We start from the raw sequence: 25533 nt of genomic DNA, 5'->3' as shown, positions 1-25533 counted from the left end.
TTATCCTTATATTATAAACTTTTTAGGTTATATCTTGAATATTGATCCCTATATATCTCCACATACTGTTCAAGACTCATAAGACAACCTAGAATGTTAATTTATTAGATTTGGGGTTATTAAGACAATATAGAATACAGCACAATCAATAACATTTATTGAAATAACATCGATAGCTCTTTATTGATGAAATAACATTGATAACTCTTTGTTGATGATTATCAATTAATTACACTTTCTATCTACGAGTTTTAGGGCGTAACACCCAACATACTCTTAGCAGAACTACCATAAACCTCCCTAAGAATGACCTCAACTTCATCATCCTTCCCATCATTTTGAAACTTTTCTAACTCAATTTCAAACCAACCATCAGATCTCATGCTTGGCTACTCGAACAATATTGCAAACTCATGGTCAAGCTGAGTTGATGAAGTGACAAGTTATCCAAGTACGGGTAAAAAAAAAAAAAAAAAAACTCTTAATATAACGTTCATTGTCAACAACTCCCAACACGACATCCATAGGATAAGATTTCAATCCATAAGATTTATGTTTCTGCAACATAAATACAAAGTAAGCAGAGTATGTTATTGCAGGAGACAACATTTTGCAACTTATCTTTTCACATATTTCAAGCAACCACATGTCAAGTAGCACGGCTACCTCTCCAAACCTGTTCCTCAATCCCATATTAAAAGGTAAAGTGTTTTATTGACTAATTGAAAGGGGAAAATCAAAATATAAAATGGTATTTAAGCATTGAGTAAATTTAAAACCTTGACCCCTGATGAGGTTCCCATTTCCAATAGGAAAGTGTATCACTACCATCAATCGACAAGTCCCTTGCTCCAAGCATTATGCATTTCTTACCACTCCATTTTTCTAATGACAAGCTCTGCCACATACGAAATGTTGAAGAACCTAGTCAATTTACAAAAGGAGAGTGCAAAATAACTCCACTGATGATTCAACAAGTGACAAAAATGTATATGATATAAACCAGTGGACTTCAAATCTTTTGTGAATAAGATTGGTATAAGTGTGCATACAATCAAATAATATTCTCCCATGTGTGTGTTGGAGTGCCTTGAGTTTGGTCCTACGGTTTAGAATGGCACGCTATACATAAACCTTCTGACCCTAAAAGCCTCTGCAATGGTCTTTCTGAAGAAATCGAACACGAGAATTTCCATGAGCAACAGAAAGAACATTCCAAATTACAATCGTATATGAACTTTATAATTACAATCTCAAACAGAAAGATATGGTTATGCATAAAATACAAAAATTACAGCATGCTATACAAATGATCAAGGATAATGAACGCTCGATTACAGCTACACACGAACGCTCGTCCAATATGACCGCTACGTTGTACGAACACCACGTACTCGAATTAAGCGATCGCCTTGGTCACGAACACCCCGAACAACACGAATGACCTCCATAGAACCTCGACAGTGTCGAGTTGAGTATGACACCACCAAGAAGGCTACCTTGGTATTCTCGATGTGAGAATCCAAAGGGTAGGTTCTGTGTGAACTTGGTTTGAGGTAGAACAATGAAGGAAACACAATTGTGTAAACATTTGAGCAAGTGGGAGATGGAAGAACCTATCGTATAGGTCGATGCCCAATCATTTAGGAAAAGCTAAGCGATTGTCGAGCAAAAGTTATGCGATCGTTTAGCTCATCGTTTAGCTAAGTGTCTGTCGCCTACTAACACTACACAATCGATTAGCTAACTCCAAGCTGTCACTTAGTAAATCATATTTACTTAAAAACTTCCTTTGAGAATCTTCCGAAATTGGAAATCTCAAATTCACAATTTCTCAACCTTACTAAAATTAGGAAAACATTTTTTCTTTTATCTCATGGTTACCATGAAACCACCAAGAGCCTCCCACTCAATTAGTTATTAGAGAAAAAGAGATAATTATCCAATAATTAATGTTATTATAAATATAAATGATAACCAACTTATCATACTATATTTATAACCTATAGTTTTAATATTTCATCTCATGAAACATATAAACCATAGCTCTTCTTTTATTCTATGGTACTTAATGTAAATCTCATTTACATTAATCCTCCACTTCATGTATCTTATACACCATACCGATTATATCATATATAATTAAAATACCTCTTATCAATTTGAACATTTCAAACCAACACCAAGAACTGATCCTCAACTGAATCCATTGAGCTACCAAGGGAACCTTATGGACCTGTAGCTCAAAGTTCTAACAGTACGTGAATAACTGACTAAACTCTTTAGTACACGGGATCCACCATCTGTTAACTTCCAGACACTCCACTAAAGACCGACAACTGAACTTTTCTTACTACAGATATATTATGTGTCCATCTTAACCAATTAACAGTGCAATAACCCTTCATAGATCGTTCGTAAGTACAGCTCGGCCAATAACCGTTATGCCCCTATAGTTACATCTGATTCCTTAAGTACCATTAATCCCTCTAATGAACATAAGTCATAGTCCTACTAGGACTGAGTCATCTCTTCCAAAGAGAAGTTGTGACCACTATGTTCAAGCCCCGAAATCAGCCCTTAAGGGAGAAATCTCTCTACTTTTCCTTGCTTCTGGAAAAGAGTGAATTCCATCTTGTGTATTGAGTTCCCAGCTCCCAAATCAGACAAGTCCCCAAAAAGGTAGGTATGTTGAATTGACAATCTAGCCACTCTCACCCATACTAATCAAATGACTGCCCTCAAAGGCAAGAGTTCCCAAAACACTCAAGATTGAGGTCGTGTCACCAATGGTCATTTAGGTGAGATGTAAGTCTCTAGTATCAACGGCGTTATATATAGAGTCTAATCATCTTGTGGTCCGATCTTATACAAACTCTTTGTATAGGACACCCTCCTTCGCATGTCTCCACATGAATGGTCAGGATCTACCATCTGTAGTAGTTTACAACATTTGTAAACCTCTACAAAGCAGATCGTATCCATAGTGTCACCAGGATCAGGTATCCCACCTTAATCCTTATACTATATACCTATTTAGGTTATCACTTAAGGCATGATCCACTTATATATCACATATACATGCTTAAGTTTACATAAGATAACCATAGAGCTTTGTTTATTGGATATGAGTAAATGCCAGAATGAAATAATAATTATTTTTATTCATAAAACAATGTGTATCATCACAAACAACGAGACTCCAGAAGAATTAGGACACCAATCCCAACAATCTCTCACTTGTTCTAATGCCTCGGGAGACTAATGTACAATACAATATAAAACATGTAAATATACAATAAACTAGGGCATACCCCAGTATCATCTCCCACTTGCCTTAAACAAGATGTCGCATGTGCTGCAGACCCAGACTCTCCAGGTGACCCTCGAACACTTTAGCCGTGAGAACCTTTGTAAAAGGATAAGCAACGTTGTGCTCGGACGCGATCTTTGTGACTATCATATCACCACGATGCACAATCTCCCTAATCAAGTGGTATTTCTATTCAATATGCTTACCCCGACGATGACTCCGAGGCTCTTTTGAATTTTCCACAGCCCCACTGTTATCACAAAAAAAATGTGATAGGCAAATCCATATTTGGAACAACTTCCAAATCTGAAAGGAATTTCTTTAGCCAAACAACCTCCTTAGCTGCTTCCAAGCGGCTACGTATTAAGCTTCCATAGTAGTGTCCGAGATGCATCCTTGCTTGATGCTTCGCCACACTACAACCCCTCCATTCAGAGTGAAAACTAACCTCGATGTAGATTTACGAGAATCTCTATCGGTCTGAAAGTTAGAGTCTGTGTATCCTGTAAGGATCAGATCCTTATTTGCATACATAAGCATGTAGTCTCTCGTTCTCCGAAGATACTTAAGGATCGTCTTAACCGTTGTCCAATGATCAAATCTTGGATTGGACTGATACCGATTGATAGTCTCTACTATACAGCAAATGTTGGGTCGGGTACTCAACATTGCATACATCAAGCTTTCTACAGCTGAAGCATAGGGAATCCGTCTCATTTCCTTAACCTCTTGAGGTGTCTTAGGACATTGATCCTTAGACAAAACGATTCCTTGCCTGAAAGGTAACAAACCTCTCTTGGAATCCTACATCTTGTACCTGATCAATATTTGATCGATGTACAATGCTTGAGATAGGGCTAATCGTTTGTTCTTATGATCCCGAATGATCTGCATCCCTAGAATATACTGTGCCTCACCCAAATCTTTCATTTGGAACTAGGCAGCTAGCCATTTCTTAATGTCAGTCAAATACCATACATCATTCCCAGTGAGTAGGATAACATCCACATACAGTACCAGGAAAGCTACTGAGTTGTTGATGATTTTCTTGTAAACACAAGGCTCATCAACATTCTAATCAAAGCCAAATGACTTGACCACAGTGTCAAATCTAATGTTCTATGATTTAGATGCTTGTTTCAGCCCATAAATGGGCCTATTAAGCTTACAAACTTTTTGCTCTTGATCTGGAACTATGAACCCCTCTAGTTGAGTCATATAGATGGTCTCCTCAAGATTACCATTAAGAAAAGCAGTCTTGACGTCCATTTACCATATTTCATAATCATAAAATGTGGCTATAGACAGGAGAATCTTGATAGACTGGAGCATGACAACAGGTGAGAGTTTCCTCATAGTCAACTTCCTCAACCTGGGTATAACCCTTTGCCACGAGTCGAGCCTTAAAGGTTAGCACCTTTCCATCTACATCTCTCTTTTTCTTATAGATCCACTAACATCCAATATATCTTACCCCATCAAGTGGAACAACAAGCTCCTAGACATTATTGAAGTACACTCAATTTCCTGGTTCATGGCTTTAATCTATTCATCTTTGTCAACATCCTCCATTACTTTCTTAAAAGACAACAAATCCTCGACCCCATCATTCGAAATAATGTTTTGGGCTTCAATCAAACCCATGTAGTGATCCGGTAGGTTCATAATCCTCCGACTATGTTGAGGCAGTCTTAACTCTTGAGCTGGTTGACTAGAAGTTCCGACCTCAACAATTCTTGTTGATCTGTCGACTTGTTCAACAACTCTTGTTAAACCCTCAGCAGTCTCAGTCTCACTAGAAATCTCTTGTAAACGAGCTTACTTCGTGGCTTATGATCCCATATGTGGTCTTCTTCCAAGAAGATAGCATTTGTAGTAACAAACACTTTGTTCTCACTTGGATCATAGAAGTATCCACCTCTCGTTCCCTTGGGGTAGCCTACAAAGAGGCAAAACTTCAAACGCGGTTCCAACTTCTTTGGGTTAGTCACGAGCACATATGCTGGAAAACCCCAAATCTTGAACTGGCGTAAACTACCTTTATGATCTCTCTACAAATCAAAAGGTGTTCCAGAAACACTTTTCGAGGAAATGTTGTTCAGGATATAGCATGCAGTCTCCACTACAAAACCCCAAAACGAGTCTGGAAGATGAGCATAAATCATCATAGACCGAACCATGTCCAACAAAGTTCTGTTTCTCTTTTCTAATACACCATTCTGCTGAGGTGTACCAGGGGCCGAGAGTTGAGACGCAGTCCCATGTTTTATCATATAGTTCTGGAATTGGAGGTTCATATACTCTCCACCACGATCAGATCGTAGTGTTTTTAGCTTTGTACCTAACAAGTTTTCAACTTCGGCCTTATACTCCTTGAACTTATCAAGGGCGTCAGACTTACGTTGCATTAGGTAGAGATACCCATACCTTGAATAATCATTTATGAAAGAGATGAAATATTCATACCCACCCCGAGCTCTAACATTCATTGGACCACAGAGGTCTGAATGTACAAGCTCCAAGGCTTCCTTGGCTCTGTAACCTTTTCTAGTAAAAGGTCATTTGGGCATCATTCCTTCAAGGTATGATTCACATACCGGCAAGAAGTTTTCTTCTAAACTCTTTAGAAGTCCACTTTTCACCAACTTCTCAATCCTATTGAGGTTGATGTGACCTAACCTTAGATTCTAAAGATGGGCGTTTTCCTTAGGAGAAACCTTTGGTCTTTTAGCTGTTGTTGTCGTACTGAACATTTCAGTGTTAAACAAGGCTTTTATGACTAACGATCTTAGTACATATAAGTTACTTTCTATTGAACCATAACCAATTTTCGTTCCATTCTTGAAAATAAACACTTTATTCTCAGAAAAAGAGATGGTGTATCCTTGTTCAATAAGACAAGAAACCGAGATTAAGTTTCTCTTAATTTGAGGAACTACAAAAACATTATCCAGTAACAGATAACGTTTCTTGTCAATAAATAACTTTAGGCTGCCTATAGCAATAGCTGAAACAACCTCACTAATACCGACTCGTAGAGGAATCTCTCCTTTTGGCAACATTTGCTAGGAGCTGAATCCTTGGTGAGAGGAACTGACATGATTGGTAGCACCTGAATCTAAGATCCAGGAAAAATCATCATTCTCTACCAAACACGTCTTCAAGACCAATAAATCAGATTTACTGTCTTTCCTCCTCTTTTGGAGAGTAGTGGGATCAGTGTCAGAACAACTGACACTACTGATTTTGTCATCCATCCCTTTGTGCTCGACAAGTAAGAACTTACATTCAAATATAACTTGCAACGAGTCCATGATCTCGCGTGCAATGACCATGTTCTCAATCCTTTTGGACATAACATCAGGTATGTTAGCCAAAATGTGAAGTCAGGCCAATGAATTAGCCTTCATCCACACCTCATATGCATTGCGAACACTTCGTGGTGCATCAAGGGTCGATACTTGAGGAAATTCCTCAACCATGACAAAATCGAGGTCATTTGCCACGAAATACGTTTTACACGATTCTTTCCACTGTATGTAAACAGTCATAGTAAAAGCACTAAACAGAAATACTAACGAGTTACTGAAAAGAAAGACACATTGACCTACGTTAGGTTTTAAGCAAATACCCGTTGTAAAACAAACAACATCCAATAAGGTTTTAGCAAAACTAATATGAACTTCGTGAGACATCTAATTTCACAATGACGCTTCAAAGGTTTAGGACAGAAATCGCCGAAGGGAGCTCAATTATCCCTCTTCTGAATTGAGAAGCCCTCAACCAATCATTAATACCAGAACAACTCTTGCTCCTATAACGACTAGCCATTATTGATTTGGCCAAGAGATCATTAACTTACTTAACAATCTCCCGTAAGTGTGACCCGCCATTTTAGGCCCTAGAGATCTGCCTCAAGCAGCAAATTCGAAGGGAAAAAATCTGATCGGGGAAAAACCTAAAGCGACCCTATCCATTTCTGGAGTTCACCTTGATCTTGACCAACTGCACAAAACCCATTCGAAGGGGGGACACTCCCAAGGCGCCACGAGGGAGTACAGAATGATCTCACGGTGTGAACCAATGACAGAGACCATAGGACGTGTTGACACACACCCTTCACCCACTTACTATAAACACTTTATTCGTCCACCTTGATATTGAATCGTGCAAACATCATCCAAAGGGGGATGCTTCCAGGGCACCATGAGGCCAAGCATGAATCTCACGGTGTGAACATTTAGGGAGAAATGTGAGTGGAATCATAGACATATCAGAGACATCTCTTCCTCCCACTGAGTATTTTATAACCTAGGGTTTAGTTTACTTAGAAAAAACACGACTAAGGATTTTAACTAAGTGACTGTTTAGGTTTGCCCAAGAGTAACTTTTACCTTGGATAGTTGAAAGAACTTTTGATCATCATCCATTAAACTCTTTAACGAAGTCTTTGACCAACTGTCGCATGCTTGTTGAAAATATCTAATTCACCTTTCCAAGTAGGTTCCCAGTTAGGGGTGTTCCGTTTCCTTCAACTTAAGAACTCCACCCTAGTCAGAACCCGCCTTAGACAAAAGGCCCATTATAGATAGATTTAAAACAAATTTAATCTTTTATGCCAACCAATTTAATCCTATTAAACCAATTTTAAAGATTAATCTAGGTTACTAAACTCTTTAGAACCATTTGAACTTACGTCTATCTCAATCTAATTTTAAAACCCTTTTTAAAAAACTTAAGTTCTCCCTAAGTTCGCATGCAACTCTTTCTTATTGATTTTAGTTCTAATTTCCTTTATAACATTTATAAACGAAAACAACCAAAACCACAATGCTAAGCTAAAACATGCAAGGTATTCATAATGATTATAAACAGCCTAAGTGTCATGCTCAATGCATTGTTCATTCATTGCTACTTCTTTTATATAACACTTATACAAAAACAGCAACGAAACAAGCATAACATGCTTCCATTCACCCTTAGACTATAACACTTATAATAAAATGATGATGCATGATAATGCTCATTGCATGCAAAATATAACTCTTATATTTCATGATGCATGCACATGTTTTCATGTAATTTCTTCATGCAAGATTATAACATTTATAATACATGATGCATGAACAATTGCACAACCTATGGTGGGTTTTTAAACTATATGTCAAACATTTTGGCATATAATCACCATACATCATATGTATAATAAACAAATGTTGATTAACCGGGTAGAATTGACTTAAAACCACAAAATTAAAGCTAACTATTACAAAAACAAGGAGTTTCCGATTCAAAGAGGCGAACTGGGTCTTGAACCGCTTGGGTGAAGCAACGCGTCTCCAACCATCATGTACCAAACTCCCCACGATTGTCTACACAATAAAACAAACACTTCGCTCTATCGCTTACCAACGCTCCCAGAGCTAAATGATCGTGTAGCAATGATTGTTTACCTTTTACTAAGCAATGAAGCCCCAGGTACGCGATCGCTTAGCGTGCTCCGCACAACGCACGCCTTATGCGATCCTCTAAACTATTATGATGCGACAAAGCACCATCGCCTAAATGATCGCTTAGTGAACACCTTAGTATCGTATACCGCACGATTGTGTAGGTAGTAACTAAGTGATGAGGCTTGCTAACTACACGATCATGTAGCACGCGCCTTTTACTAAACGATGAGCATCAAATATTCCCACTACGATCGTCTACCTCCAATGCTTACACGATCGGGCAACCAATGCTACGCGATAGAGTAAACGATTTACCCCATCATTTAGCATTAGCTAAACGATCGTTTAGTAAATACTACACGATCGTATAGAAAAATCTACACGATCGCTTATATAAATCCCAACGATCGTTTACCTTAGGTTACACGATACGACCAACTTTTGGTCTCCTTCCTCGTTGAGAACTACATCTCCATGCTTCGAAAATTCATCACGAACGACTCAACTAACTTAAACTATTTGAATTACAGACTCGATAGCATGTTAATTACACCCAAAAACATAAGAGCCATTACAAATTAACACTTTTAATTAGAGCAAGATTTAAACAAAGGCAATTAAACCCGTAAACATTCATCATCTCCATCCACAAATGCACTTATCAATTAAATACAAATGCAGAAAACCCACCACGACTGTAAAAGAAGTTCAAAACTGAAATGAAATTTGGAATATCAAAACAACCTGTCTCTAGTACCAATTGAAGGAAATCGAACACGAGGATTTCCATGAGCAGCGGAAAGATCATTCCAATTACAATCGTATATGAACTTTACAATTACAATCTCAAACAAAAACATACGGTTATGCATAAAATACAGAAATTACAACATGCTTTACAAATGATCAAGGACAAGAGTAACACATTTTTGCAGAAACATCAAAAAGCTCCTTGATCACGAACGCTCGATCACAACTACACACAAATGCTCGTCCAACACGACCGCTATGCTGCACGAACACCGCGCACTCGAACTAAGCGATCGCCTTGGTCATGAGCACCCCGAACAACACGAACGGCCTCTTGACAGTGTCGAGTTGAGTATGACACCATCAAGAAGGCTACCTTGGTATTCTCGGTGTGAGAATCTAGAAGGTGGGCTTTATGTGGACTTGGATTCAGGAAGAACAATGGAGGAAACATAATCGTGTAAATGATTAAGCAAGTGGGAGATGGAAGAACCTATTGTATTGGTCGATGCCCAATCTACCAACTACTCATAAAACTCTGGTTAGCCACCTTTAATTTAGAGAAATTGTTGGAATCAGGAACTTACTTTGTTGCAGTCATCAATGAGCATCGGAGTATCACAAAGAGAGAAGAAAAAATCCTTCTTGGAACTCGAGGTCGGACTAACAGTCAGATCATCAGGTTTCATTTGAGAGATCAAAACATCATAATCGGAAGGAATGAACCTCTCCCAGGCGATATCTGACTGAGCAACCGCATAGAAAGTCTAAGAAATCCCCGATGATCTGCAGGCATTGATGGAGTCGTCAGCGACAAGTTGTTGGCTATTACTCATTCCGATGCGAAGAGAACTTGACAATTTCTTTGGAAAATTTGTGTGGATGACCCAAAATGCCAAATGACCTCTTTTAAAAAAAAAAAAAAAAAAATTCAAATGATCCTCTGCTACGCCATCATCATACCATATTACAAAATTGCTTCCCTTTTTGTCTTCCATATGAAATTTCTCCTTTTAAATGTAATGATACTCTTGTGTGGAAATGTCGCTCGGTCTTCTTATGTGGAAGTATCACTCAATCTCACTTTGCAAAACATCCATCTACTACCAACATTCGGAGCTCTTGGATAAGTGAATTTAATCTTCGTCGTGCATGTTGTGTCTGTTTAGGTTTTGGGTTGGAATTGGTCGACATGTTTTGTAGGTTTTAGGGTTTAGTAATCGGTCACATTTGTTTGTATTTTGGGTTCGATGTGTTCTGGTTCATTGAGGATGAAGACAAACTATAGTTAGAGCCAGATAAGGTAAGAGCGAGATTTACAAGAGAGATATTTGCAAGAGCGATATTTACGAGAGCAATATATGCGAGAGCGAGACTGGCGAGAGTGAGATCGGCAAGAATGATCTAAGCTAGAGTATTATTATGTGGTGGCCATACTCCCACTCGGTATCATTCAAAGTATTAGAGAGAGACATTTTTTAGTCTCAAAATGTAAGTGTAATCTAGCAATAGTATATTTATTTGGTTTTTAAATTGACACTAACCATCTTATTAGGTTGGGCTATTAATATAGAAAAAAATCAAAGAGGGTCTTGTCATGTCCGATGCTGAGAAGAAGTTTCGGGACACCCCAGTGGATAGAGGGGTCGTAAGACAAGTACATTTTGATGTCGGGGGTTCGGGAAACTCTAGTAGTTTAGAAGGTGGCATAGTTTGAATGAGGACAATAGTTTAGAAAGTGAGGATGGTGATGAGTAGGAAGATGCTCAAGGTGGATAGAAGGACAACGAATCTGAGAATGACATAAACATCCACTAGTCCACTTATGCCCTTAGTGAGGATATGTTTCATGATGTGCTAGTGGGCCACGTACGTCTTGAGCTTGATAAGGAGCGTCTTGAGCCTGAGGTTTCAGGACATAGGGAGGGAATCAATGTTGATCCTTCTATATATTCATACCTGCAGAGTATTAATAGCTCAATATCGAGGTTGGATGGTCGTGTATCAAACCTCAAGGAAGACACGAGAGACATGAAAGCACAACTATCAGCTATTATGTCTCTATTATAGCCTATGAAGGGTTCCATGGTGTTTGAAGCGATGAGGTCACCCATTCCACAGACAGGCAATAATGCCACTAGGTCACTCATCCCTCCTTTATCTCAGTCACCCACCCCACCTCTACCTAGGTCACCCATACCACCCCTACCCCGATCACCTATCCAACCTCTACCTAGGTCACCCACCTACCACTACCTCGATTACCCATTTCATCCTTACCTCGGTCACCCATCCAGCCTCTACCCAGGTCACCTACCCTCACCATTACCTTGGTCACCTACCTCACTTTTCCCTTCGGATACAATCACCTCATGTACTTCACTTCCACTTCAGGATCCTAATACCCCCACCATAGCCATTCCTCTTCCACCTGTAAGCCCGATACCATAACCTCACCTATTTCTCACCCACTTGTAGAGCTTGATAACAAAACCTCACCTACCCTGCTTCCATTTCAAGACACCGATACCTCTACCTTACCCACCCTACTTTCACCTCTAAAGCAAGATACTGTTGTCTTACCCACTATCATTCCACATCCAGATCTTGATTCGAGTGGAGAGGACATTGAACCTCCACTTTCTAAGATACAATGTCTATTGGAGCTAGCGCCTATTGCATAGTCTAACACCACGCATCTCGATCCACTAGTATGATCCTTCTGTGATTGGAAAATCTCCTTGTTCATATTTTTTATTCGACATGCTCACCATTTTGTTATATTTATGTAGGTTATGGTCGAAATCTGGAAAACCACCTGTAAAAGGAAGAGTGTTGACAAGTACATACCTCCGACCCCACCAAAGAAGAAAATAACGAAATAGAAGGAAAGTAGGGTACAACTTCCTTTGGACAAACCAACGATTAAGTACCCTCTCCCTAAAATACATACGACACTATTTAAAGTGAAAGTCCCCATGGATTAGTGCGGTCATTGTCTATTGATAATATTGATGGTTGAATGTTCATAGACAATGGAATATCATCATCTTCTCTATCCAACTCATATGATTCCTTATGTTGTTTGTCTACACCCGTATCATCATAACTCATATTCAAATTTTCGTCATGGTTTGATTTTAGCATTACAAATAGTTGAACTCTAGAAAGATCTTCCCAGAAAAGAAGGAAGCGAACATCACCATCGTTCTGTATGTACTGTGGAGGGGCTTCATAGTCAAGCTTATATTTAACTCTCATGATAACATCAAACTCTAAAGAACTTACATTTGTAACCCTATAAATGTTAGTTTTAATTTCTCCATACTTCAACGTAATAGGCAAAATGATTCTTGTCAGCTCGCCTATAATATACAAACTTTGGATCACCTCCGTATCGAATGAGTAGACACTTTTCTATCATCCTACAAAGCAAAAGAACATTTGTCATTAAGTTGTACAAGCAGATGAATATCAGTCTAATACACAATTTCAATTCTTCTCTCATTCTCTACGCTCTCACTCTCTCACGCTTTCGTTCTCTCATGCTATCGCTCTCTCTCGACACCGCTCTAAACCCTTGTAATGATCTCTCACTCTCACTTTGTTACTCCTTTTGTTATGTTATTTACATAACTTTTTTTTTACAAATCACACAGCTCTAATGAAACCACGTTCTGGAAAAATCACTTTCGGTTTGAAAATCCCTATTCTGGAAAACCTCGTTCAATATAACTCTGTTCAACAAAACACCATTGAAGTGAACCCCGTTCAACAAAAGCACTATTGAAATGAAGTTTAGATTTTAAAGATTTCACCATTGTATGTTTAGGATATTAACAATTTGAGGTTTCAGATAGATTATTTCGTGAAAATTATTCAATCATTCGTACATTGACAAACAATCACATCACGAAGGAAGAGCGACAACGAGAAAGAGCGAGAGTGGGTGAAGCGAGAGCGAGACCATATCGTGTGGAGGCAATTCTCATAATCTGGTATGATGATGATGTTAGCAGAGGGTCATTTGACATTTTTTTAAAAAAGTGGTCATTTGGCATTTTGGACCCAAATATTAGGTTGTCCATACAAATTTCCCAATTTCTTTGCCCTCGTTTCGCTTTTCTTTCCCCCTCCCTGATTCTAAAGAGTACTCTGTTGTAGTTTTACTCTACTCCGCGCCACAAATATATATACATATATATATATATATATATATATATATATATATATATTACACTTCAGACTGAAGAATTTGTTTCATTTTTAACATTTAACAACAAAAAAGCATTTTCTTTTTGCAAAAGTTTCAATTACAAAACTAAACTTCCAATTTAATCTATTGACAAATCTAACTGCCTTTGTGTCATTGACATATATTTCTTATAAATAGAGATGTCCACGGGATGGAGCGGGGTCGGGGATGTCATTCTCCATCCCCATCCCCGCTTCCCATTTCATTCTCCATCCTCGTGAAATTTCTCATGGGGATCGGGGCGAGGATTCCCCTCAGGGAATTCACGGGGATCGGGTTCCCCACGGGAAAATTTTCCCCGTTACCTTTTTTTTTTTTTTTGTAAAAATTCAATTAATTTAAATCACTAATGTGAGCAAATTTTAATTTAATAATTAACTTTATCACTACGTTATTTATTACAATTAGTTTTATATGACAATTTGAATTTAATGATAAATTACTCAAATTTTGGCTTAAAAAAATTAATTAATTTTTTTTAGTAGAAAGAAAAAAACATAAATCAAATTATTTACATATATAATCTTGGGGAACGGGGCAGGGTCGGGGTCGGGGGCATGGATGGGGAATGCAGTCACTGTCCCCATCCCCGTTTAGCTGGGGAATTTTTTTCCCCCACTCCCTCACCCATTCCCCGCCTAATCGGGGAATCTCCGCCCCGATCAGGGCGGGGCCCTGTCCCCGTGGGAAATTTGACATCTTACTTATAAATCTATCAAACTCGAAATTGAAATTTCTAAATATTAGATTGGAAGTTTAAATCATTAAAAGTTTGAGAACCTATTATAAACTTTTTAAGTGAAAGAAAATGGGACTATTAAAGTAGATATATCCACAAGACAATCTTCAAACTATTAAAACTATGTAAACCAATTTGAAGTTGAGCTCAATTTATTAGAACGAAACTAAGAATATTAGAATCATAGAGAACAAATCTGTAGAATTTACAAAGCAAGGTCTTATGTTTTATTTTCATGGGGTAATAGCAGTACCATTGCTTTAACAAAGTCATCTATACAACAAGTGACTAGGTTTAGGCCTAATCTCAATCCCCTCAACAACAAGGCCACTCTTATCAGAAGAGCCCTTCAGCTCCTTAAGAGCCATCTCAACTTCATCATCTCCATCACCACTTTCAAACTCTCCCAATTCAATTTCAAACCAGCCATCATGTCTCTTCTGTGGCCGCTCTAACCCTGACATGCCTTCGGACTGAGGCCTCATCATCCACGGTGCATGACGGCGCCGCCCCTGAGGATTGTCCAAATAAGGGTCCAAACATACACTTCTCCGATGGTTTTCAGTGCCAAGAATTCCCACTGTGGCATCAGCAGGATCGATATCGAAACCATAGTAATAACATCGCCTCATGTTGAACACAAAGTAAACTGCATAAGTTGTTTTAGGAGACAGCATTCTGCAACTTATTCTTCCACGTATTTCAAGCCACCACACATTGACGAGCACAGCTACCTCTGCAAACCTGATTCCACACACCCACATTCAAAAGGCAGAGAATTAGAATGGGGAGTTGAAAAAAAAAAAAGATTAAGAATATGATTTACTCAAATCTTAGAATTTGAACCTCGACTCAAGACGGTGTTCCCAGGTCCAATAGCCAGAGGTATCACCCCAAACAACCGAGAGGTCCCTTGCTCCAAGCATTATGCGTTTCTTACCACTCCATTTTTCCAATGACAAGCTCTACAACATACCAAGGATTCAACCTACTCATTTATGTCCCAGAAAAAAAAGTGCACAAAAGCTTCATTGTTAATCCAACAAAAGATAGAGATATATACACACTAACGGTGGATTTTCATTCATTAAGTTCACTAGTTGGGGTCTTGGGGACTAAAAATATCGATCTACACTGAAATTGGTGTCAGCGGAGGCTTACTTCACTTCCCCCCTTAATATCTAGGTTCATAATTCTAATAACACTCGATGTAAAGAATAACTGAAGAATAAAGCATATAAAGTACCAAAGAACTTACATATAAATCTGAAAGATTAAAGCCCTTATTCCAATTTAAGATGTTACCACCCAATTGTTCGATGAATCTTGAAAAGAAGTTAAAATTTTAAGACAACAAAAGGGGATGCACTACAATGAGAACTAATTTTTAACCAAGAAAAAATGGAACAGCGAATTAGAAACTCCAGTCCAAAGGATATCAAAAGTTTCCAAGCACACATGAACAAGAATTTAAATACATATGAAGTACACCTTGCTCAAGATAATTGCAAAAGTTTTTGTAGGAATCCAAGATTACTTCAAAATTAAACTTATAATGAAATTAAGTTTTGAGGTTTTTAGCATTTGTTTGGATTGTATTTTAGATTCAAAATTACGTGAGAAGGTATGAAATAGGGTTTTGAGGTTTTAATATTATTTTTTTGATACAGGGATTTGAGTTTTTAGAATCTATTTGGAATGTGTTCATATTCTAAAATTACATGTAAAGGTAGATGTAGAATCTACCAAAATGAATATGTTGATATAAAGAAGAAAAGAAATGGGGCCTCCAAAGTCAATTTGGAAGGCAACATTACAAGAAAGGGACTTCCGGCAGGGGTGAGTCGGAGTTGTGTTGGCCGACCACTGATCCAATAACTCCAGCCACCTTCAGTTTAAAGAAATTGGGGGAATCGGAAAGCTTACCTTGTTGCCGTCATCAATTAGCACTGGGTTGTAGCAAAGGGAGAAAAAGATATCCTTCTTCGGACTCGAAATTGGATCAAATTTGATTTTGCCAGGTTTCCGGCGAGAAATCAAAAGTTCCCAATCCGTGGGCAGGAATTCGTTCCACACAATGTCTGACTGCGCCGCCGCATGGAAAGTCCTGGAAACCGCCGACGATCTGCAGGCATCCGGTGGAGTGGTCAGCGACAAGATTTTAGCTACGACTCCTTCTGGCAGGGAAGAGAAATCTGAAATTTCTTCCCCTTCCATTGCCCTCCCATTTTCTTTTTCTTCCATCATTTCAAAAACTGAAAAATATTGAATTTACTGATTTATTTTCAGGACAAAGGGATAATGTATGAAAAAGATTGTACAGAGCCCCTTTATACCCGCCCAAAACAAATGAATTTTATACGTTTTCTTATTTATTTAAGCACTACGTGAAATTAACATTTTGACCCCAACTGCATATATCTTCTTCGATTTGCAGTATGTATAGATTCTTTGATTCTCCTTCCTCGATTCTTCGTTTCTTCTTTTTCAATTGATTCTTTGGTTGTTATTTTACTCAATCTGTGATTTTCTATTTTGAACAACGAGCAAAGAACGAGGAAATTTCTGTATATAGAAAAGCAAATTGAGAAGATGATAGAATGGGCAAACATTGAGAAACAAGAAGATTCTGTTGAGCATTGAACTCAAATGGTCAGTTTTTGGGCAGTTTTTAGCAGACATTTGGAAGGTCAAACGAGGTTCAAATTAAATATGTGACTTATGGATTTTGATGCCCCGAATGTGTACTTTCTGATGGTTCAAGTCTCAAGTCGTTTGGTATTTTCTATGTAAAATTATGGCGGTTTGAGTAATGAAGAGTTAAGAATTATGCAACTTTTGAAATTCTGTCTTAATTATTGTAATCTTTTTCCTTTATTAGTGATTTATTGCAGGAATTTAGGGAGACACTTTGTGATACTACATATATAGTGTTATTGTAATCTTTGCCAAGACAAGGTTGAGAAAAAAAAAATAATAGAAGATTGAGTATTAGTGTCCATACTTTATTTCTTTCTCTCTTTAAAAAGCTCTCCCACTAAAATAAATTTGTTTTTTTTTTTTTTTTTCAGATTCCTAACTATGGAAAAGCAAAATGAGAAGGGGGATAGATTGAGCAAGAAACAAGAAGCGAAAGTGAAAACCCTATTGCATGCATTCTTGAAATTTCACATGATGCACAAAATGCTTAAAATTCCACTGGTTTTTAAAATTTGGACTAATTTTCATATAAGACCCTGAAAATATCCGTACAAAAATCACATAATATATCTCTTGAAAATTTGCTATTTTTAACCTAAGAAAGTTTTAATCTTTCAAATAACATCTTTTCTAAAAACTATTTTTCTAACATCTATCTTATTTTTTAGATTGTATGTGAAGATCTCATATAGTGAAAATATAATTTTATTTCTCATTTAAATGTGTTCAATTCTACCTTGACCTAATAAAAATTTTTAGACCCAACCTCAGTTTTAAAATTTAAACTTCAGTTTTCTGTTTTATTTGTCTCCATTTTGTTACAGGTTTCAGTTATCACCTTCGTGGTGGATTTGTTGTTATTTTTAAAGAAAAAAAAATGGGAGAAAGAAGTTTCGTTGGGATTGTAAGCATTGAATAATTTTCTATAAAAAAATTGAAAATTTGAAAAAAAAGATCTGTAAAATCTAATTCTTACAAACTCAAAATTAAGAATAGTAAATACAAAATAAAAATAAAATTAACTCATCATAAGAATTCCCACATGTTTAAGTTTATTAAACTTACTAAAAAAAATTGGAATTGGAATTAGATTTTATTTTTTAAAAAATAAACTAGTTTATGAGAATCGAAATTAGTTAACTTAAACTGACTTTAATTATGTTTAGGGAATTTGCCGTAAAGATGCTTACCTCGATCTTTTAGCACTACAATTTCTTTCCATAGCTTTTAATTATAGCGTTTTATACAATATGCTATGAAATGTAAAGGGAAAAAAGGCCTTGAAGACGAAAAAGAAAAAGAAATTAGTTTGCCGCCAAAATTTTTGAAAAATGAAGCGTGGCTTTAAAACCTTCCTTTGATTTTGCTTTTTCCCTTTCCTTCTCGTTTTCCTTCCTCATTGACGGCTGCCGCTCAAGTGAAAAATTGGTTTCTTTTTCTCCTTTCCTTTTGTGCACGAATTTCTCGTCGATTTATTTTTGCAAGCTCCCTTGTTGTCTTCCTCCTCTTTCTTTCATATGAGATACATATGACGAAGATATTTTATTTTCTCATCTTCCTCCATAACAACAATCATCGGCACCTTCACCTTCACCCTCTTTAACAACACCACACCCACTCTCTTCCCCTTTTTCAAACATTATACCTAAATCATCAATACCGAAGTCATAGGGAACCGATTTCTGATTCTGTTGTTTTAACTAGTTTTTCTTTTCTTTTGGTTTCGCTAGGATGAGATCAGGAAAGTGTTTGTATTGGGGAATCAATTTTATGGATACGTCATGTTTGTCGATGGTGATGGTCTTCTCAAAGGTGCTTGTGGAAAATCCCTCGCTTCATTTCCTCAAGGTAATTTCAAAAATTAGGGCTCGATTTTCTTTTTGCCGATAATGCTTAGTTTTTTTTTTTTTTTTTTTTTTTTTTTTTTTTTTTTTTTTTTCTTCTTCATATCGGTTAAATTTAAAAAGATTAAATGTGCTATTTAAAACTTGTCTTTATAACCTTTACAAAATGCTATAAAATGTCTAGCATTTCATAACATGTACCAAGTACTATAAAAGAATAATTTTTATTGCATGTAACTGAATGTTATAGAAAAGTGAATTTTTTATAACATTTTAAAAACGCTATAAAAAGCTTCAGACTTTTGATTGCATGAGTCATTATGACTTTGCATAAAATGCTATAAAAAATCTATTTTATAGTGTTTCTTCGAAGTTATCATAGACATTTTTTCCATTAGTGTAGGTTTTATTTTTCTTTTTAAATTTGAATCAATGCCAATTTTTTTAACTTGAATTTAAGTGAGTTAGTTTAAGTTCCAATGTCAATTACCGTGAACTTTATTTTAATTTTTTTTTAATCAATACCAATTTTTTCCGTAAGCTAAAGTTGTTAGTTCTTTTTAAGACTAAAACTTATGGGAATTCCCGTAACGGAATAGTTTGTTTTTTTTTTTTAATTTTTATTTACCCTTCTTAGTTTTAAGTATGAAAAATAATTTCACAAATTTTCCATAAAAATTAGAATCTACGGGATTTTTTTTCATTTTTTGGTGGCAGTTTTTTCAATCCTCACCAAAATTTCCAATGAAACTTATTTTTTTCCTTTACAAATAACAACAAATATTGGTTGAAACTGACCAAAAACATGGAGAAAAACAAAATGGACATAAATATTGGTTGAAATTGACAAAAAAAAAATATGGAGACAAACAAAATGGAAAATAGTTGTAAGGTTTAAAACTGAATTTAGATTTGAAAAGTTATATTGGGTAAAGATAAAATCAAAATCACTCAAATGAGGGACAAAATTTGTGTGGCACCCTCGACTGAAAATCTGAAAAAGTATTTATATTCTAAAATCACATAAAAATAGAATCTAATAAAATAAATGGAAAATGGTCATAAATAATCTCAACAAGTTTTCCTCTCTCACAAATAGCACCTTTTTTGGCAGTTAATTATACAGCTTTTTTCTAGATATGATATTCGCCTCAAAATTCAAATAAAAGTTTAACTATTTTCAATGGACATCCAACCTATCGACTTTTTTTTTTTAAAAAAAAAATTGTGTTAGAATCTTGACCATGACGAAGACCGAGATTGTATGTGATTTTTTCCAAATCTTATTATGAACCAATTTTACTAACAAAGAATAATAACAGATAATACAGATGATTACAGAAGTAGTAGGGTTAAAGGATTTTATATATAGAGCACCCTTCTAAACTCTAGGCCCAAACTCAATAACATATAATACATATAAAATTTAGGCAAAACCATATGTTCAAATTTGACAAATTCAAGGCATTCTAACAATTGTAATGAACAACAAACTTTAGGGGGCTTTGTAGGGATGACCCAATTTTTTGGGGGGAGGGAAGTGAAATTTGACCTGCTTTTCGAAAAGGAGGATATTTGACCCTTTGTTGATGTCAAAAATTTGGGTAAAATTACCAGAATGAACTCGCACACATGGAAAAGTCTATCTCACCCTTGCTCTCTCTTTTCCTTCTTCACTCACATATCATTCTCCTCTCTCTCCCACTCTCTCGCTTAAACTCTCATTTTTTCTCACTCTTTCATTCTCTCGCACTCTGGTTTCGTCGAAGTTGTTCGAAGCTGCTCTCCTCTCTCACAGTGGGAGCTCATGTGTGGTTTCACCAAAGTTGATCGCGTTGGAGGAGAAGAAAATGAAAAGAAAAAAAAGGAGTTTCGTCGAAGAAAAAGGAGAATGATAAGGGAAAAAAAAAGTTTTGCTTAAGTTGGTTCGCTGAAGGAGGAGGAAAGAGGAAAAAAGAAAGGAAGAAAGAAATTCAAAGAAATAGCAAATTTGTAACTATACTCATAGAAATTGCTTTCAAAAAGTAGGGTATATAGGTCACCTGTGCAATTTTCTCAAATTTTAATGGATTGAGCAACAATATGTTAGCTATTAACTCCTTCCGATGGGGAAGAGAAATTGACAATTTGTACGTCCTCGTCCTTCGTGTCTTCAAGGTGGTATATGAATTTTAAAAATATTGGGAAAAAAAAAAAAGAAAGAGAACACTTCAATCCGAAACACATAAAACACGAACACCAAAACAGTGGTGGGAATACACAATAGGATCCTCATGATCCAATCCCCATCTCCATCCTCGCCCTGATGAATAAATGACAATACAAAATAATAACAATATTCCATTGAAATTTTACTTGAATCGTGGCGCTAATTTGCAACACCACGGCTTTAATAAGGTCCAACAGTGTTTAGGCCTAATCTCAATCCCCTCAACAACAAGGCCAGTCTTGGCAGAATGGCTCTTGACCTCCATAAGAGCTATTTCAACTTCATCATCTCCATCACCATTTTCAAACTCTCCCAACTCAATTTCAAACCACCCATCACGTCTCTCCTGTGGCCACTCTAACCCTAATATGTCTAGAGATGGTCCAGGCGGAGGCCTCATCGACCATGGTGCATGCTGGCGTCGCTGCCACCGTCGAGGGTTGTCCAAATGAGGGTCCAAACAAACGCTTCTCCTCCCATGGTTATCAGTCCCAATAATTCTAACTGTGGCATCAGCAGGATGAACATTGAATCCTTCGTAATTACAGTTCCTCATTCTGAATACAAAGTAAACTGCATAAGTTGTTTTAGGAGACAATATTCTGCAACTTATTCTTCCACGTATTTCAAGCCAGCACACATTGAGCAGTATAGCCACCTCTGCAAATCTGATCCTCACACACCCACATTGAAAAAGCAGAGTATTAGATTGGGGCAGGGGGGAAAAAAAAGATAGGGACGTGATTTGCTCCAATCTCATAGACTTTGAACCTCGAACGAGGATGGTGATCCCAGCTCCAATATAAAGAGGTATCGCCCCAAATGATCGAGAGGTCCCTAGCTCCGAGCATTATGCATTTCTTACCACTCCATTTTTCCAATGACAAGCTCTGTAATAGACCAATGATTCAACCCACTCAACTTATGTCCATACAAATAAAGTGCACAAAAGATTGATACAACAAAAGTTATACAAACTATATTTAATGATCTAGACCTGAAATAGGGGCCAGCAGAGGCTGTTAGTTCATATCTTCTAATAAAATTTAAACTCGATGAATACATTAGATATAAATTAGAATTAAATGGGGCCTTGAAGGTCAATTCGGAAGGCGACTTCCAATGATGGGCACGGGTGGATCCATTGTCATCCAACTCCGGCCACCTTCATATTAGAGAAATTGGAGGAATCGGAAAGCTTACCTTGTTGCCGTCGTCAATTAGCACCGGGTTGTTGCAAAGGGAGAAAAAGATCTCCTTCTTCGAACTCGAGATTGGATCAACAGATTTCCTTTGAGCAATCAAAACATCACAATCGGTAGGCAGGAACCTGTCCCACACAAAATCGGACTGCGCCGCCGCATTGAATATTCGGGAAACCGCCGACAAGCTGCAGGCATCGATTGGAGTTGTGAAAGACAAGAGGTTAGCTATTACTCCTTCGGGCATAAAGGACAAATCGCCATTTTCTTCGCGCTCCGTTTCCATCCTTGTTTCGTATTCCATTGCGTTATTCGCATTGGGGGTCAATTAGGGCCGATAAAAATAAACAGCAAATATGTGAGGTATTTGAAAACTATTTGCAAATTTGAACCACAAATTATGTTTTATAGAATTGCAACCTCCTTCTTTTCCATTTCCCCCCTTAATTTCTGGACAACGGAACCAAAACTTGAAGAGGTTTTAATTTTTCTTAATCCAATTACAGCAAAGTCATAGGAAATTTACAAGTATTTAATTTAAAAAAATGAGTTATTTTATGAAAAAACAAAATATTTGACAACTTCTAAAAATAACTTTTGAAATATATTCTCAACTCTTTTTAAAAGGGTTTAAATAAAAATGATTTTTTTTAAAAAAATATTTTTTTCTCAAGTCAATCTAAACGGATTATTATTCATCTTAATGGGTGTTTGTGTACTATTTAATAAGAAGACCCGTATAAATAAAAAGAAATTAATTTAGTGATAAAGAAAAAAGTGACCTTTGTAATTCCCCACCATATAGTGGTAAAGGTGTAGGTGTGGAATGAGTCAATCCTAAAAAAACATAATTGGGTGCATTGTGTAGCTAATTAGTTATTCGATCATAGTTTATGGTGGGCCAAATTCTTTCCTGGGCTGACCAGATAAATAGAGAATTTAAATTTCTATTTGGACAAATAGCAAAAACTTTTTAAAATTTATTTCAATTTTCTTTTTTTAAATGGATTATTATAGATTCAATTCATTTTCAAAATTTATTTTCATAAATGTTCAAATTTTTTTATATTTTCGTATATAAGATTTAATGAATCTTTTGGACTAAAATACCCTTGAGTGTTGTGGACGGTTGGAGAGAGAATGAGGCATTGGAAAAAAAAAATTCATATCTACAAAGCATCCTAATTTAGGGGAAAGAAAATACATTTATTTATTGAGATTTTATTCTTTTTATTTAATTGAAGAGAGAAAATATATTTATTTATTGAGATTTTATTCCTTTTGTTTAATTGGAGAGAGAAAATGTATTTAATAAAATTTTATTTTCTATTTACGTTGGTTCCATGTATCAACTTATTGGTTTACCGGTTGGATTCATGGTTATTTTAAATATACCTTACAACATTTTGTTAGATATCTGAAAATATCCTAACCAATATATGAAATATACCATAGTATATAAAGTAGAGTTTGACTCAATGCTTGACATAAATCACAGTATAAATCAATATGTGAAATTATCAAGGTATATAAATCACATATTGGTTTAATGTTCGACATAAATCACAGTATATATCATAAATTTTATTTACATCACAGTATATATATCATATATGCCATCTAGGTAGTCAAAAATCTCAACAAATCACAATGTGTATATATCATAATACATGAAATCTAAATAATAATAATAATAAAAAAAACTCTCATTTATATCAAATAAACGAATATATATATCACAATATATATCAAATTTCCTATAAACACTACAAAAAAAAAAAAAGAAAGAAAAAAGTGCATATATCACAGTATATATAAAATATGTGTGTATATATATATATATATATATATATATATATATATATGAAGGTTTTATTATGATTTTTTTTTCCTAAAAAAGCACGTCTCATTTAAAACTCTTTTTCTCCACGTCTCATTTAAAACTCTTTTTCTCTTTCCTATATTAAAAAAAATATATAATTAATTTATTGAGACTAAATGGTAATCTAGCCCTAATTTTATTGTAATTTTCGAAGAAAGATGGACATTCTTATAAATAAGGAAAAACTTAAACACTAATGAAATATAGGTCCCTTATCAGGGTTTCATGTGTAGAAAGCCCTTTTTTAAATGATAATGTGGCTTGAGATATATTTGATATTGCTCTGTTGGAACGGCTACTCTCTGATAGACAGAAGATGATAGCAACAAATGCTCACGAACGGTAGTCATCAAAAAATAGAACCTACAAAAAAAAAATTGTTATAGGCTGAGTCGTGTATCTCGCTCTCTTTAAGATGTTTCGCAGCTCTACCCAAATGTGCAAGAAATGCTACAGAATTGTCAAGTTGTCCTTAGGATAAAACAACTCAAAAGAAATAAATCTATCTCATCAGAGTTGCACTGGAATTGATCGAAAAACTCACCCCCTTCAAATCAATATAAGTTGCTCGGAAATCGTAAAACTTGATAAAAGTGTAGAGAGAACGTCTACAAGCAGAGAAGTGAAGAAGAAAATTATTGTTGTGTTAAAATTGAAAGACTGTGATGTCTGATGCAGAAGCGTGGATTGTGTTCCAATATTAAATTTCACAGTGAATTAAAATACAGCAGAACATTATGCATATCAACAATTTTATAGCATGCTTTTGAATTAAGTAGAGAAAGATATTAGGGTTTAGAATTATACTTACCCTTGAAGAATAAATTAATCTTCACGAATTCTCTTCCAATTGATCATGAACTCTCCAATTGAAACTCAAACAGAACCAAAAACCAATGTGGACACCACCACAAGTGAGCCTTTCGTATTCTCCTTAGGGGCTGAGAATTAATAGGAGTTGTATGGACTTTGTTGATTTCGGGAGATGGAGTAAGATTTTGAAGAGAGGAATTTTGTTGGGAGACTGTGTATTTTTCTTAGAAAGAACATACCAAAGTCCCTCCGCGTAAAAGGCAAAAGAAAGATGAAGATCCTCCAACCTCCCACCACCACACGTCTTATTAGAGAAAAAATAGGGAGGGAAGTTATTTAATAACTCCCTCCCTTTACTTTAAATTAAAACCAA

The 25533-nt window shown here is 36.2% G+C and overlaps 2 protein-coding genes and 1 pseudogene across 2 annotated transcripts; all 3 read right to left on the bottom strand.

Annotated features, from left to right (window-relative positions):
- Positions 1–251: 251 nt before the first annotated feature.
- Positions 252–11666, bottom strand: LOC150037694 (putative F-box protein PP2-B12; annotated as a pseudogene).
- A 2970-nt stretch (positions 11667–14636) lies between these two features.
- LOC120071760 (F-box protein PP2-B10-like) lies at positions 14637–16925 on the bottom strand. Its single transcript, XM_039024136.2, has 3 exons — positions 16437–16925; positions 15357–15475; positions 14637–15254 (listed from the first exon to the last, which is right to left on the bottom strand). Exons 1-3 carry the CDS (start codon positions 16755–16757, stop codon positions 14780–14782), a joined length of 915 nt encoding a protein of 304 aa, XP_038880064.1. The 5' UTR covers positions 16758–16925; the 3' UTR covers positions 14637–14779.
- Positions 16926–21263: 4338 nt separating this feature from the next.
- On the bottom strand, positions 21264–22925 carry LOC120071764 (F-box protein PP2-B10-like). Its single transcript, XM_039024145.2, has 3 exons — positions 22467–22925; positions 22035–22153; positions 21264–21931 (listed from the first exon to the last, which is right to left on the bottom strand). The coding sequence occupies exons 1-3, from the start codon at positions 22767–22769 to the stop codon at positions 21406–21408; spliced, it is 948 nt and encodes a 315-aa protein (XP_038880073.1). The 5' UTR covers positions 22770–22925; the 3' UTR covers positions 21264–21405.
- Positions 22926–25533: the final 2608 nt, after the last annotated feature.

Source organism: Benincasa hispida, chromosome 2 (assembly GCF_027475165.1).
Source record: "Benincasa hispida cultivar pf3 chromosome 2, pf3_genome.v1.1, whole genome shotgun sequence".
NCBI classification, from domain to species: domain Eukaryota; kingdom Viridiplantae; phylum Streptophyta; class Magnoliopsida; order Cucurbitales; family Cucurbitaceae; genus Benincasa; species Benincasa hispida.
The sequence above is the reverse complement of the archived record's forward strand: the minus strand, read 5'-3'. Positions and strand labels throughout refer to the sequence as shown.